Source organism: Anopheles coluzzii, chromosome 2 (genome assembly GCF_943734685.1).
Source record: "Anopheles coluzzii chromosome 2, AcolN3, whole genome shotgun sequence".
NCBI lineage: Eukaryota > Metazoa > Arthropoda > Insecta > Diptera > Culicidae > Anopheles > Anopheles coluzzii.
Window position 1 is genome coordinate 55717719 of NC_064670.1, and position 15734 is coordinate 55733452.

At 46.3% G+C, this 15734-nt stretch overlaps 3 protein-coding genes across 7 annotated transcripts in view; all 3 read left to right on the top strand.

Moving 5' to 3' along the window:
• The first annotated feature begins 233 nt into the window (after window positions 1–233).
• LOC120950543 (uncharacterized) lies at window positions 234–1365 on the top strand. Its single transcript, XM_040368665.2, has 3 exons — window positions 234–758; window positions 822–1099; window positions 1184–1365. The coding sequence occupies exons 1-3, from the start codon at window positions 399–401 to the stop codon at window positions 1272–1274; spliced, it is 729 nt and encodes a 242-aa protein (XP_040224599.2). The 5' UTR covers window positions 234–398; the 3' UTR covers window positions 1275–1365.
• Window positions 1366–3439: 2074 nt separating this feature from the next.
• The window catches only part of LOC120949784 (uncharacterized), a 31722-nt gene continuing 19427 nt past the window's right edge, over window positions 3440–15734 (top strand). For 2 of the 5 annotated variants that reach the window (XM_040367292.2, XM_040367293.2), the window contains exons 1-2: window positions 3440–3586; window positions 7682–7784. In XM_040367292.2, the coding sequence (XP_040223226.2) occupies window positions 7782–7784 (3 nt within the window). In that variant the 5' untranslated portion in view covers window positions 3440–3586; window positions 7682–7781. Of the gene's footprint in view, window positions 3640–7681; window positions 7785–15734 lie in introns of all 5 variants that reach the window. The other 3 variants (XM_040367291.2, XM_040367290.2, XM_040367288.2) reach the window with 3 other exon arrangements.
• Window positions 15658–15734, top strand: part of LOC120951099 (cathepsin B) — a 46593-nt gene continuing 46516 nt past the window's right edge. Inside the window, exon 1 of the mRNA XM_049605150.1 lies at window positions 15658–15663. The gene's annotated coding sequence lies outside the window, so the exon portion shown is untranslated. The remainder of the gene's footprint in view (window positions 15664–15734) is intronic.

Below are 15734 nucleotides of genomic sequence, written 5' to 3' on the forward strand. Positions count from 1 at the left end.
CCTGTTAATACAACCAGCGATTTATGCGGATGAGAAGTAAATGCCATGAGATAATGCTTATTTGGGTGCCACCCTCATGGCACAATACTACACGATCGTTGCAATAGATTATCTAACGATTTTATTGTAAAAATAAATGTTCGCCGGGAAGTGTCAGAAATGCCCGAAGCTGGTGCTAGTGAATCAGCTCAACGCGCATGCGCGGCCTTTGTTGTCATCACGCAAACACATGGTATCTTACGCTCGCGACCGGCGTTGGGGGTCGTTGTTATCGCCTACATTGCGTTGTCAATCGTTGGAAAGAGCTGAAGCTAACCACCGCTAGCCACCAAAGCTGCAGCAGTGTTCGAGGAACTGTGTAACCTTAAGCTGTGATTCTGACTTCTCTCAAACGCATCATGCCCTGGGAACGACCGGCCAACGTACCTTTTCCGAATGTTTGGTGGACGTTCGAAGCTCCCGATCCGGACCGTGAGGATGGTGCGCTGGTGACGTACCGTGTAGAGGACTTAACGGAAGATCGATTCGATGATGCTATCAAACTGTACACCGAACATTTCCTTGACGACGAGCCACTTTGTTCGTATGGCCGGGTTCGACACATTCCCGCATCCTATGAAGAAATGCTCGCATTCTGGCATTACCTGCTCAGTGAGAAGTTTACCATAGTATGCTACAAGGAAGGATCCAAAGAGATGGTAGGAGCCAACCTGCTTTCGGTGAAGATGGCCAGCGATAAACACGACCTAACGGATTTGGTTGGTATCATTTGATTACCCACTTTTCGGCAAGATTTCACATGGTTCAACATTTATTTGCAGATAAAAACGGAAAGCATGCAAAAATTGGTTGCCGTCAACGAGTACATGACCGATACGGTGAACCTATTCGAACGGTACGGTGTGGATAAGTACTTGACGGCGTACGGATTGAGCGTGAACAGTCGCTACCGTGGGCGCGGAATCGCCACCGAAATACTGAAAGCACGTCGACCGATTTGCCGGGCATTTGGCTTGCGACTTACGAGCACCAATTTCACCGCCATTGGTTCACAAATACCGGCCGCAAAGGTTGGCTTTAAAACGGATCTAGAAATGCAGTGAGTTTGAGTTTGATGTTGCTGTTTCAGCCCAGTTTCTCGGTTCCGTTTGATGTTCACTTACAAACAATCATTTCATTTCAGATACGATGAATTTGTAAAAGTCAACCCGACTTACACCTTCGATGGAATCAAGAGCAAAAGTCTAAAGCTGATGAGCCTACCGATTGAATGAGTTACTTGGCGGAAAATGTGAGTGTGTGATGTAAGGCGCAGTTGCTTTTAAATGTAGTGATGTTAAATAAATATGAAATTGTTAATGTTTAGTTTGGGGTGATTTTAATGCGTTGGACAAATTGCCGCGATAACAGACTGTTATCTTGATGATTTAGCACATTTGATGAGCTCACAGGAATGGAAGAAATTGCTTGCTACCGAGCTGGGATGGCAACGAGAATTTAAAAAAACGTTTAGGTTTTAGGTTTAGGTGTTTTATTCTTTATAAGCCTATGCCTGTGATAAGCCAAGCCTATCGATTCATGATTCATCGGTTTATGTATTTTCTATATATTTGTTTAAACACATTTTGAATTTCGCAAAAATTCTCCAATGTGATAGGACCTTAATAAAAGGTGATGAGAGGTACCGTGTATCTTGTGGACTACCTGTACATCAAATGCATGTTTTCTTTATTTCGCATTTGAATCTCTGTCAATAACAAAACACTTCCTTACTTACTTATCCGGCGTAATACAATTATCAAGTCTTGGACTGCCTCAAGAGTGTCCGAAACCGCTCACGGTCTCGCGTCTTCGTCTGCCAGTCCATTATATCGGCGGGCTTCTCCACGCCATCTTGTCACCTCAATTTGTATCACCTCACCTCAACCTCACAAATAAGGGGCCTAGGATCCTTCTGAGCATCTTCCTCTCGAACGCGACTAAGAGGGTTCTGTCAGATTTGGAAAGTATCCATGTGTCAGAGGCGTATGTGAGCACCGGTACTATGTAGGTACAGTCCCAGCTTCGTCCGTTGCGACAGATTCTTTGATGTGAACTGATTTTTAATTAACTGATAACAAAAACCAGTACAGGTGTCCCCCGAGATACGACTGTATTTGGGCCCGAAAAAAATGTCCCAAAGCAAGGCGTAAGTCGAAATAGTCGTATGTCGAATATATGTGAATATAAAGTTTATAACCTAAATTGAAGAGTCGGAATCTATGAAATCGTGTATTTTATTTAAAATAATGTACGATAATGTATTAATTTTCCAAAAGCTATATAGAAATTCAAGACCGGAGAGTTGTGGAATCTGTGGAAATGTGTTTGTAACGGTTATCAGCACAGAAATTAAAAAAATATACCAATTTCGTCTCAATGACAACTTTTAACTGTCAAAATCAAAATCGTCGTATCTGCGAATCGTCGTAACTCGAGGGGGTCGTAACTCGGGGGACGCCTGTATTTTTAAATTAAAAGTTTTTTTAAACAATTAAACAAATCAAGCGGCAGCAACTTGATGTGATAATTAATGTAAAGTTGTTTTTTTTCATAAAACCGTATCTTGTCTAGACCGACTTAACTGTTTTTGATAAGATTTATTTATAAGACTAATTTTTGCACGTACACTGCATGGACGGTTGGCGTAAAATCAACCGATCGTCATTATCGCAGTCAAAAATACAAAAATAATGGCCCATTACGTGCAAAATTTGCAAAAGTTCGTCCGACTTTTGACCGAAAAGATAAAAGAGCGAGAGAGAGAGAGAGAGAGAAAGAGAGAGAGAGAGAGAGAAAGAGAGAGATAGAGAGAGAGAGAGAGAGATAGAGAGAGAGAGAGAGAGAGAGAGAGAGAGATAAATGAATGAGTAAGAGCTAGTCTTTTGAATACGTTTTTCAATGAATTTAAAAATAAACCAAAAAAAAATATTATTTTCCATTCGACAAATTTACAGCAAAAAAAAAGTCATTTGAGAAACCCGCGTATCTACGAATCTATGTATACCTATCTGATACCGTGTATCTATTTCGTTGATTTTCTCAGAGTTTTAAAATTCCACCCGGAGAGTTCACCCGGATGAACTTTGCCGCTTTACTGCTGTCGACGCTCAAATACGATTTTGTTCAGCTGGGTAGTTGTGCAAGAAAATTAAAAAAGTCAGTTTCGTTGTCAAGATAATTGTGGCGATTTTTTCAAACTTAAATTCTGATAATACAATGTGATACATTAATGCTGTTATTATTAAATTGTCCACAAAATTGTATGAAATACTCTTTTTTATCACTTAACACTCAACACCCTTTGTTAATAAAAACGATTTAATGCAAGGAAACAATTTCCTATTTTCCGGGCATACAATTTTCCCCCTGTATTCGCTCCAAGCGGCCCAGTGTGCGATGTGAGCAAAACAATCATTTGAAAACGAACAGCTTGATCGGGAACACAAACACCACGAACCTTTCGCGAAAGCAGAACCACAGACTCTTCAGTCTGTATCGGACGGTGGATCTGTGTACAGTGGCTGTGGCAGTGCGGCACCCTAAGGTGTGAAAAAAACGTAATCTATGCAATCGATTTTCAAAACAAAAGTGTATTTTGTGAGGAATATACGAACGCTGTGCGTGCTCTATCTAGTTTGAATTGTTGATGATACAGCTAAAAATATAGTGTTTAATGTAACATATCGCGATAACGGATCTCGAAGAGTGAATAAACGTAGAGCAAACGGGAAGATACCTAGGTGCCAGTTTATGAACATCGCTTGTCTAGATTGGATCAGATTTAGAGTGCGATCAACGACACCGGAATCCGAAAGAATGTTAAGAAAAAGTGCAATTTGTTGTTTGCGAACCGAAGAGTCCATCTTTTACGCTGTACAAATTAAGTGATCAATAACCAACGTGAAAAACTGGTATCGGTGACCGTATTCCAATTCGCATCCTGATCGGCATACGCATGCTTTGTGAAACAAATCTGTCACAACTGCATCCAAAACAGTGCAGAAGTCGTATTAAGCTAACAACATACTTGAATAACATTCCCTGTAGAACTGTTGTAATTTGACTTTAAGCTCAAATTTAAAGGACTGAGCCGTTGCAAGTGGGACAAGCATGCTCAGTGGTGCACCGAGAACGAGCTGTGTGTGTATGCAGTGTGATGTTCTTTGCGCTCCAAACTGTCCAATTATCGGCCATGGGGGAGGACATGAGCGGAACGACTTGTGCCTTTCTTGCCGCCACCGCTAGGAAATGTGCGTCGTGCGGAAATAATCGCTCTACCCTCCGTACGTTCGTTCCACACACATATACACACTACGCACACACACACACACACACACACACATACATACACACAGAACACCACCCGATTGCGCAAGTGGCCGAGTTGGAACCGCGGTGGCAAAACCTTGCAGCTTCAAGCCGACGTAGCGTTGCTGGCGGGTTTGGACATGGGCCGTGAATTCCTGGCTAATGAGTGAAAACACACCGCCCTGGACATGCTAGTTACTTGTTGTACGAATAGTTGGTTACATTCTAGTGCGGACGCAATTTGCTCGCCTTTGGCTTGGGGGGGACAAATATTAGAACATGAGTAACGCAAAGAACACGCCAACTGAGTTTGCATGTGACGAAATCAAACGACTCAGTCATCAGAGGGGGAGGGTGGGGGGGGGGGGGGGCGGGAGAAAAAAGCTTGAGATCAGTTTGAATGGAAATGAATTTCAACTCAGTTCGGCTCGGTTTAAGATTTTAATTTCTTATTTCAAAAGCGCTAAATCAGTTCACTGGACGACTTTCATCCACCATCGTTCGATGCATATGATGCTGTGCACACACACACACGTATATATATAAATATATATTTATACATATACAAATTCCATCATTCGCTTGCACTCATGATGCCCTGTGCCGTTGAGAAGCACCCCATCACCGTGCGGGCTGGATCGGCGATGATCGCCGGTCGGTTTGGTTCGAAATAAATTTAAAAACGCAGGTTCCCCTCTCTAACTCTCTCTCTCTGTCGCACTCTGTCTCTGTTTTTCTTTGTGGCCGATTTTCAGGTTTGCGGCCATCCGCGCGAGTTCACCGAAATGACTTCCCCGCGAGAGCAAAAGAAGCGACAAACTTTGTTAGAGAAGAACTTCTCGGTAACACGAACCGTTTGCCAACAGAGCCCTCCCATGCTGCCATGCTGTGACGTCCGAAAGGCCAAGAACACTTCAAGCAGTCTGGTTGTTGTTGTTGTGGTGCGTCCCAGTCGAGGGTTCAATTTGAATGAGACTTTTTTCTTCTCTTCACCTCGTCTCTTCGCCTTAGTACGAGTTATTTTTTCTCCGTTCGAATCACCGATCCGTTACGGATACGTTTTGTGTGCCGCTGCCGGACAGCGAAACGCAAAGAAGCGGGTTCTGTTCAGGTTCGGTGGTGCTTATTTTTATTGTTTTATTTTGCTTCGATCTACTACACCCTGTTTGTCCCCCGACACTTGTGTGCCAATCGTGCAATGTGTGTGCGTGTGCACACCGATGAGAACCCTTGTGCAAACCCCCCTCTCCCACCCCCCTCACTGAACAGTTTCGGTCGCGGTTCAGCTGCCCGTTACCAATGTCAGTGCCGCAGGCCCAAGCGGGTCCGCAGGTACGGTTAGGGCGGTGTTACCAAGAAAATGTGAAAATTTACTATACGCACACATCTTGTGCCACTCGCATTGGCGTTTGATGCAACGGAAATAATTTGAAATTCGAAAACAGATTGGCCGTTGGTAGGCAGCGATTTGCAACTTTATACGCAAGCGACATGCACCGGAGCAATTGAACTCGTGATCAATATTACCTGAGATAATAACAATAATAGAGTTATTGATGTTGATACGTCGCATTTCAAAAATTACGGCAGATCGTTCGAACTACGGCAGCGGTCGGTTAACTTTACGATCGAAAGAGCCAAATTCTACAAAAATGTTCGTAGAGTTTCACGTGATGAGCCAAATTGTTAAACCAAGAGCAAAAGTGTGGAAGTTCTATGAGCCATACTTTGCCGATCGCTGAACAACGGCAGTACAAGTTCCTGCAAACCTAGTAGCTAAGGATAGTGATTTAATCGCACCGGGTCCAGTGGCGGATTGAGACGAGAGGAGGCCCTAAGCGGTCACACGAATGTAGGCCTGGTTGAAGCGTCCAACAGGCGATTGAATCAAACGTTCTAAACCAGAGAAGGATTGAGTAACAATTTTTACTTGTGAGCAGGGTGGGTGGGTTCCATTTTCGGGGCCTCGCACGGCCGCTTAGTTTGCTTAGTGCTTAATCCGCCCCTGACCGGGTCACTTATTATCATTTGTTAACACACACTAATACATACACATACGATTTCTGTCAGTGTGATCGGAGAGATGGATGAATGGTGTTATTAGTGATTTTTTTTTCTTTTATCTTTCTGTGTTTGTGTTCATAAATTTTTAATGAAAACGTTAAATATAGTTTTCGCATCAAGTTATTTTTTTAACCATGTTGAACAAACTTTGCTTGAACATTAAAACTAAAAAAAATGTCTCAGCATTACTTATGAGACATTTTGCTCGTTGTAAACGATATTTACAGAGCATTTTAGGCGACTTTGTAAAATTCTTAGTTATAAAATATCATTATATGTCACGAGCAAGTCTTCCTTACATTAGCTTTTGCATTATGTGATGTATATTTTTTCTACAAGTTATTCTTACACGCCACGCTTTATGCTGTAGAGCTGTAATTATAGAATTTCACAGCCCCATATTTCATTCCTTCCCTTCTTATTGCTGTTTCATGCGACCCTTACCGCTGTTGGCTCCGTGTTGCTGTTCGTTCGTTTGTTTGTTTATTGTTTGCTCAACAGAACACCTCACACAGTCCACAGTGTGCGTTTTGACGCAGCTATCCCATAACCCTCGCCGGCCATGTAGATCGGAACAGAAAGGCCCTATTGGCTGTTGTCCAATATCGACGGCACTCGCGGATCGTATGGTACGCAGATTTAGTTGTTAGAGGCAAAACTAATTGATTATATTATTCCATACGTCACACCCCCCTTTCCCCCTCCCCTTCGATATTCTTCCCCGCCACGCGCCATCATCAGCACGTGCAGTTTCGTTGTCGAACTATCTGTGTGACTAAATAGCCCCGTTTTGTACAACGCGCATAAATCAATGCATTTATGTCGCTAGCGCGACGTTTTCCAGCACCGCTGGCAGGCACCGAACCGTTCGATCGATTTGAATCAAAAATCGATCAGTTTATAGCTGGGTGTGGAGAGCAGCGATGAAGCGAAGCCGTGCAAACGACACCCTGCTACTTACAACATAGCACAAGTTGGTGCATAACTTGGCAAACAACGGCAATGTGCTTTGTGTTCGGTGTGTGTTTGTGTGGTGTGTGTGTGTGTGTGTGTGTGTGTGTGTGTGTGTGTGTGTGTGTGTGTGTGTGTGTGTGTGTGTGTGTGTGAATAGAATAGAAAGCATACGGAATTAGGATGTGTGCGTAGGCATGATTTACAATCGAAAAGTGCTAATATGCTGCATCTGGACTGTGTACGTTCGGAACTGTGTGTTACTTTATACCCCAACAATGCTAGTGATGCTCATTCTTCGTTTCGTTTTATTTAGTGATCGTGATCGTGCTTTCCATACACTGACTCTGTAGTGTAGTGTGTGTTACAGCGGCATTGTCGTGCAAAGGATTTCAAACGCATCGTATTGTCATGTAATGGTAAGTACCGACCACCATTCATTAACTGCCTCTCCCTGGTTTTGAACGTTATTCCACTAGCTAGCACCCTAAACAATAAATTGCATAACGCGTTCGGTCGTAGCGCATACGCGTTACCACAGTTCGATCTTGAAAACTTTATCGCTCAATCATCTTGCACTATGCTATGCTCATTACGACGCGTACGGTGGTTCCAGCGATGTGATTGATGAATGTCCAAGAATAATCCGATCTTCCCTTCATTACCACCTCACTCACCCCAGCTGTGTGTAGCGCACAAACGCAGATTGCGGCTTGTTGTCCCACGGCCGCGTAAAAGGAAGGTGCCAGTTAGTGACCATTTAACACATGGCCCACCGTACCTTGGTGCGAAATTGGCAAGGTGTGAGGTTCCTTTTCATGGATCGAACCGAATGTCCAACATGTGCCACCCTTACCTCGCTGCTGTCCAGTGTATGGGGGCTGCCGGGGTGAGTTGAAAGCTTTTTCTGAATCCATCATATACACCCTGACACCCCGAACGAACACTTCGGGCTCGGATGAGTCGTTCCCTCGAGGTTACAGCTGATTGAAGCATCAATCGTACTCGGTGGGACCAACCTGGAGAGACTAGAAGCAGGACGCGGAAAGCGAATGGAAGATGAGACACGGTTCACAACTTTGTTGTTCAAGTGCACGTCGAACCAGCGGAGGTGTTGTTGAGAAACAGTGCTCTCTGGCCCGATCGTGCTGCGTTTCCCATGAAATGGGAGACGCGCGCCTGGCTACGGATGGCCCACCGCTGTCAAGCATTAGCGCTTTTGTGAGCTGAGCTTGTGCGGGAGCTCCATTGATGTATCGTTTCGAGCGTTACATGAAGGACCCCGGTACGTTCTCTTTCCCGGACGCTTGACGTATTGAGCAATCGTCTCCCGGTTGTTGATGATGACGAACAAAGCGGTTCCGGTCGCCTCAACTTACCATCCATCCTGAGTGTTCCACGCTCGGTTGTGTGTGTGTTTGCTCGTGTGTGTGTTTCTGTTGGGAATGGATAAGAGAAATGGGCTTTAGAAGAAGAGAAATATAAAACTGATACGTTGTTCTGAAGTTAGGGGTTCCGATAACCCTAGTTCCGTGTTTACCTGGAAAGCAGCACTACAAATGTAAGATCATCTTTCACTTTGGTTTACGTTTTTCGTACTGTTGTCCAGCTTTTGAAAATAATCATTGGAGACTAAATTATCATGCTTTTTTATAGGTAATTTACAACACTTCGTTTGTTGATCGTTATATAGTGCACCGATTGCTACTGAAATAATCACGCATGATGCGTATTTACGTGCTGCTGCATGCGAAAGTTCTTTTCCTTAATTACGTGTTTGTGCGATTGACCTTTTCTGAACAGAGTGTGTCGACAGTGTGGTTGTTTGCTCGAGGCCGGCTAGGGGTATAGTTTGGAAGTGGAAACTTTCGCCTGTGCAGCTACTTTCAAAACCACAGCTAAAATGGTGGCAAAGTCATCGTGTCCGAATCTCATTGTTGCGATGGCACAGCTACGGGGAGCAAACACTTTCACTTGTTACCACGGTGAGGTTGGAACGTTTTTACCATTTTTTTTGTCGCTCAACGCGTTCCGTGTGTCTCAAGAATAACACGCTCAATATAGGCGGAAGGGTCACGAGATGTGCGAGATAACTCACTCCGCGGTGGGTTCGTTTCGTTGCGTTGCGTTGAAGTCTTTTGATGGTTGTGCGAGAAAACGCTTGTGCGAAAACGAACGTATCCAATATACCGGATTGAAGTGTTGAAATACCGTTCGACGGTTCTGTTCTGCGCTATGTGTATCCGTGTTTGAAGCAACCAACACACAACAACATATTAATGACTGTGGGTGGTCTTTTGCGACGCGCGTCAACATTTGAAGAAGATATGGCGCATACTAATTTGACCGCGTGTCCCACGCTGTTAAAGCACCGTCATATCCTGAATGGTTTTCTTATTTTTCTGTAGGAACGTTTTCGAATTCGGTGATTCCATTCAAGTCCGTGCTTATTCGACTGTCTAAACTGTTGTAGAGATATATTTGCTGAGCTCAGCTGGCTTGGCAGTAAGCGAACGACCATCGTCAATAAACAAACGATCCCATGCTTGCTCATTGAAAGATATGATATGAAATAAATATACACAAGCAGCTGTACTACCTATGTTCGTCGCATTCCGTACAATATTGACCAAGTTTGGACTGATTTGGCATCAGTTGTTGGGTCGTAGTTTTCCTGCATATGCTTCATGTGGTTCGCTTCAAGCCGCAGAGCATGAAACTTCTGTTTGTTGATTCGCGAGAGTCGCGCTCCCGCAAGCTGTAAAAAGCGACTGGCAAGGAAGCAAAGTATAAGCGTTCTATTGCCAACTCATCGCTACCACCAGAGTCGTTCCCTTTCGTGCCTTCCATTATTTCGCCCCGTTCCAATTGAACCGATTCGTCATGCACCAACCGTTCCCAGGAGAGATTTTCCAACTCCCAAGTCGTGCACCGTTCTTGGTGTGGCGTTATTTCCCACGGTTTGGCAATGATCCAACGGCACCGCGCGCACCGGGTTCGCTACACCGTCCTCCTTCTCGAGTGTAGTGGAAATATTTATTTAGGCCGACCATAAGCAGGCCAATCGCGCGGTGTCGTTCGCTACAAATGCCGTTGACATTGGAAAACCGAACGCTTGCGCCCTCTTCCCCGCCCCGCCCGTCCGTACGCCAGTCGCAATCGGGCGACAGGGTGTACAGGGAAACGGATTGACCGGCGCCGGGTCCGGTAAGCGAACGACATTTATGCGCAGCTGGAGAGGTGGTGGATTTATGGTCGGCTTCGTTTCAATTCAGGACCCGCATAAAGCTGGGTCATGGTCCCAGTGTTCTGTATATCGTGAGGTCGCATGAAGGGATTGCCGCATGATGCTGGCGGTTCACACCGCCTGGGTGAAATTAATAAACCAATAAAGCTAGATAATATGAAAGAGTTACACCGCAGCGCAGTGTGACGATGTGTCCGGTGCGTTGTTGATCCTTCGCTGCTCGGGGCCTCGGCATCGAAATGACGTCGGAAACAAGTAATTTACCTCACGGCCACCTTCAACGGGCACTCCCAAACGCTCGCAGTCAGGCAGGCAGACAAGCATCATGTGGCAATATGGCGCCGAAGTAAATCTTGTCCTTTTTTTCTGGAGGGGTGGCCGGGGTTATAAAGTTTCAGAACTTGTACGCAGATTTTCGATCGCTTTTTGAGGACGATGCGTTGAGCAAAATAACGTTTTTCATCGCAGTATTTAATAAAGCTTGACATTTGAATGATGAGGTTCGATTGATGAGCATCACCCAACGACCGCATATACCATTGCGTTTCGTGTGGTGTTTCTGTTCAGTAGTGTTGCTACAAATCACACTGCAATCTTTTCTAAACCAATGTATGCAGACATTGATAATACTCCTGCATTTTGCCTTTGAAAACAGCGTTTCAATAAGACATGTGCCATTTTTAAAGCCCTTGTTATGGCACCACAGGCTTATCCTTACTACAACACAAAAACCCTATGCTCGCGGCAAACAACACCAGCAGAAAAACATTTCATACAGACAATGTTGCTTCCCCATTTTTAACAACACTGCCAGAGGGCAGTGTGAACGCAATTAATTTGCCATCCTTTTACGGATAGCTCGAGTTGTTCCGTTTCCCTACGCTACGCTACCAGGTTTCTGCAACGCTGCGCTGGGCAATGCTACGTGCGATGAACTGTCAAAAAACCACTCTGGTGCCGATTGCATTGATTACATGGCAGGGCACGGCACGGCACGGCACAGGTCCACAAGCCAGCCGGAAAGAAAATGGGAACAGGAACAGCAAAAAAGCTTCGGCCCGACACCGCAGTCCGTGCTCACGACTTTACCGGGGTGGCAATTACAGCCAACCAGGACGTTACTTGTTATCACGTACCGGTAGCCAATGCACACCGGCAACGTGCCAGAGGAACGGTAGGTAAAACTCCGGAACCGGCCAGCCCCTTTGACCAGGGTGCAACGTAGCACCGCCATGTCCGCACACACACACACACAAATACACACAGTGCATTGACACGCTGGCAAGCGCATGTGTTGTTCGCCCGCGAGCGCATCGTAGACGGGAGGGTTTGTTTTCCTTTTCCAACCACCTCTCACAGCGTCATACGTACGATCGATTGGAAGGGTTCGAGAGTGTGGAGTAGGGGGGTGTCCCCGTACCCATACGCGATGTATACTCCACTCCACGGCTTAGCCTAGCTTAAGCGTTGCGGCGGAGTCTGCGGCAGTGAAAACAACGGGTGTGCGCATTGGAACGAGCTGAATGATCGCTTGGAGAAAATAAAATGTAGGTCACTCCAACTCTCCAACGTCAAACCCAAACGTCACCTGCATCCTCGCGTCGCTCGTGCCGTCCGTGCAAGCTGCGGGTGTCTTCACCTTCCACGTTGCACCCCGCTCTTACTCTCGCGGTACGTGTGCGAACAAGAAACGGTCTTTCTCTAGTCTTCCCGCGGGAATAATCCGGTCCGTGTTCGTGTCCCACTATCGTTGAGGTGTTTTCTTCGATCGCGGAAAATATAATATATTCAATCGTGCGCATTCACCTGCCACAAACCGGCGCTGTCCTCTCGATACGTATGGGCAATAAAACTGTTCCTCTCTCTCTCTCTCTCTCTCTCTCTCTCTCTCTCTCTCTCTCTCTCTTTCTCTATCTCTCTCTCTCTCTCTCTCTCTCTTGCTGAAGGAGTTTTGATCAAGCATATATAATGTAGTTTTACTTTCATAGGCTTGGTTAGAGGGAGTTTTCTCGGCAAACGGTGTACAACAGCATAACAGAACCGAAAGTCGTCTTCCCCGCTTCTCTCATGCTCATCAACACGTCCAAAGCCTCTTTCAGGCTGGCAGGAGGAAAAAGTGGAAATAAAGTCGACAGAGGCTTCCCTAAAACCCGCCCAAACGAGAGTTTGCATTCACGCCTTGCACACGCGGCGTAAGTTGTGACGATATGCATGCAGGACGGCCTAACGTGGGCTAACGCTGCCGGACAAGTTTCGATGCTCGATGGCTACTCACACACAGGGGTGTGAGAGATTCCGGCACATCGGTGAATGCTAGAATCTGCCACAACGTCTACCACACATCGGCTCTCTGAACTACACCACACCACCACCGTGCGGATGCTGAAAAAGGGATGTGTCGGTCGTTCCATTCCGATTGACACGATTTGCCCGACAGCGTGCGGTGGATAAAAGAAAGCCGAAAGCGGGACTACAGAAATGTTGTTTCCGAAGGGTCGGGGCCGCCTCGCCAACTTATGTGCACCGTTGCGTTTGGCATAAAACAGGGCGGCGACGACGCCAAATGCAGCCGATCGACCGATGACTGCACCGGTCGGTCCAGCCCGGAGTGTTGTTGAATTCAATTACAATTTCAAAGGAAATAATGCCGAAGTAACGGGTTACTTCCGTGGTATCATCGATGGGGAGGGATGTATGGATGTGTGCGTACTGGTGGCAAATGTTGCATCCAGGTTGAGGAACATCGATCAGCTAGGGCTTGACAAAAAATGAGAATTTTCCTGAGCGTATTTTTGTCGAGTCTTTCCTTATTAATCAAACGTATGCTAGTTCGTGAGGGCGTGCTAATTCTTTAACGGTTTGTCCACCGAGGCCGCACATTTTGCATCGCAACTTGTTTATCCCCTATACGATGGGAATATCGGGAAAAAACGAAGAATGTCGCAAACTTAAAAGCTAGTGAAAGAGCTCTCTCTTTCGACTACACCAATCGACCGGTACCAGACAAGTTCTCAAGTCGCATCTTTCATGCCAAACCCGCCCGAAACCATTCGAAACGCTTTCACGCGACTCCGAAAACTGATAGCTAGATGCCGTGAGCTGTGGAAAAAGAGTTGTGCGTCTCGTGGTTGCGACAAAAGCAAGCAGTCAGAAATACACATTAGTCGGCTCAGCGGCTTCACAGCGATAGTGCGCGACAAATTCACGCTCATGCTGTGTATTTCGCTTATCCTGACGCGTGTTACTTTGTTGCCCCCATCGCTCCGTCCACTTTCGACCTTCGCATAACCGTGTGCCGGAAGCAGCTGACGCCGCAACAACGGTTACTTTCGGGCTCTAATTTTAGTCGTGATGCACGAGCGAGTGCGATGCTTAAGTCCCCTGGCCCCTTCGGAGAAATACGTGAGCAGGGGTGGTATCGGTGTCACAGGTGAATCTGAGGTAGGGGAACAGGAATGGTTCGAAACATCTTTGTCGACACGCAGCACGGGGTCAGTCAACTTTCTGCAAAGAGCACCGCCGTCATGTTGCCCGATAGTGGTGTGGCTTAAGATAGCGCGCAAAGTGTTTCAACTTCGCCGTCGTGCTTGGCGCATATCCCGCTGACGGTGAATGTTTGTGCCAAAGTATTGCCAACCACCTCTAAATACAGCCAACCAACAGTTGCCGAACTTGGACTTCGGGTGCCGCTAGCAGTCAGAAGAATGGCTGGCATTAGGGTATTAATGAATAAGAATGGCTTATTACACGGCACATTAGCTTCAGGGCGATGGGCTGCCCGGAGGCGGCTGCTTCCGTTCGTTTACGATGAAGTTTCACTCGAAAGCAACTTAAACTATTTCATCTGCCGGAAGAGATGGGATGTGTTACACCTGTCAATAGCGATGAATGGATAGAGGTTTGACAGCAGGAAAGGGAGAGATGACAAAAACGTCAACGAACCTTCGTCAGGTGCAATCGTACTCTGGCGTTCTAGCCGCACCCGACACTAATCGGGATCGAGTTAATAGTTGAGTAAAAGCCGTTAGCGAAACGGCTCGACTTTGGCATTGATCGTATCACGAAACCTTCGCAGAACGCTCCCGCCTCATCAATATCGACACATTCCACCGGCCGGTGTCGAAACATCTCATCCACCAGACCAGACCGGCAGCTTACAACAGACGACGAGTGGCGAGCGTTTCTTGTTAAATCGGATTGGAGGAGATTTCTTCTCCGGCCGTGTACCGGTGTTCCGTTTAGCGTTCGCGATGAATGATATTCTACCGTATGCCGGTTTGTTCTCGCAATGTGTAAGCATTGCGAATTGAAGCTAAGAAGACTTCCTGCTGTTACGGACGGCCGCACGAGAGACCCAGCGGTTTTAGCATTGCCAAGACCATGGTTCTGTGGGTTCAAATAAACCTTCAAATAAGCTGCTGCCGCCCGACGGATCGTGAGATTAAAACGCAGAAGACGCAGTGTACCGATATTCAGATCTTGGCTAGAGGCTGATATAGACAGGTGCTACAAAACGCATTGTGAATTAAGGTGTCTGCTTTATGTGTTTTTGTTCCCAAGAATAGAAAACGATAGCAAACCATTTGACGGATGAGGTGCTGTAAAGAAAGCTAACGGTGTGGACCATTACTACCAGCGGGGAGGAATCCCCCCCCCCCCAATGTTGACCTCCCGGCGGTGACCAGTAATCAACACAAACATTCAAAGTAGCTTTTTTCACACGTGTTTTATAGCCGTGCCTGACCCTGTGGCCCTCGCGACATACCGGTCAAAGCTTCGAGGAAGCATGCTTGTGGAACACTCGAAAAGGGTTGCTATACATACAGAGAGAGATAGAGAGAGAGGTTGGGGGTTTTTGGAAAGCACCAGCGTTGCCACCCCACACGACCGCAAGTGGCCATAGAAGAAGGTTTTGGTACGCTGAATCACAGAGTGTAACCCAAATTTCACAGAACGAGGTTTATTTCTATTTTGTTACTCTCCGGCAACGGACAGAGCCATTCGGAGCTGCTTTCTTTTTACGACCTTCCCTGAAACCTTAGGCATTTTGGGTGCGCGATGTGTGTTTCCGGCGACGAGATCGGGCGCGAGACCCCACGGGTGACACTGGTGCAGAAGCATG

Excerpts from the sequence above, each read along its gene's own strand:
- LOC120950543 (XM_040368665.2), top strand. The coding sequence starts at position 399 with ATGCCCTGGGAACGACCGGCCAACGTACCTTTTCCGAATGTTTGGTGG. Across the intron at positions 759-821 it reads AACACGACCTAACGGATTTG|ATAAAAACGGAAAGCATGCA; the intron begins GTTGGTATCATT and ends ATTTATTTGCAG. Across the intron at positions 1,100-1,183 it reads AAAACGGATCTAGAAATGCA|ATACGATGAATTTGTAAAAG; the intron begins GTGAGTTTGAGT and ends ATTTCATTTCAG.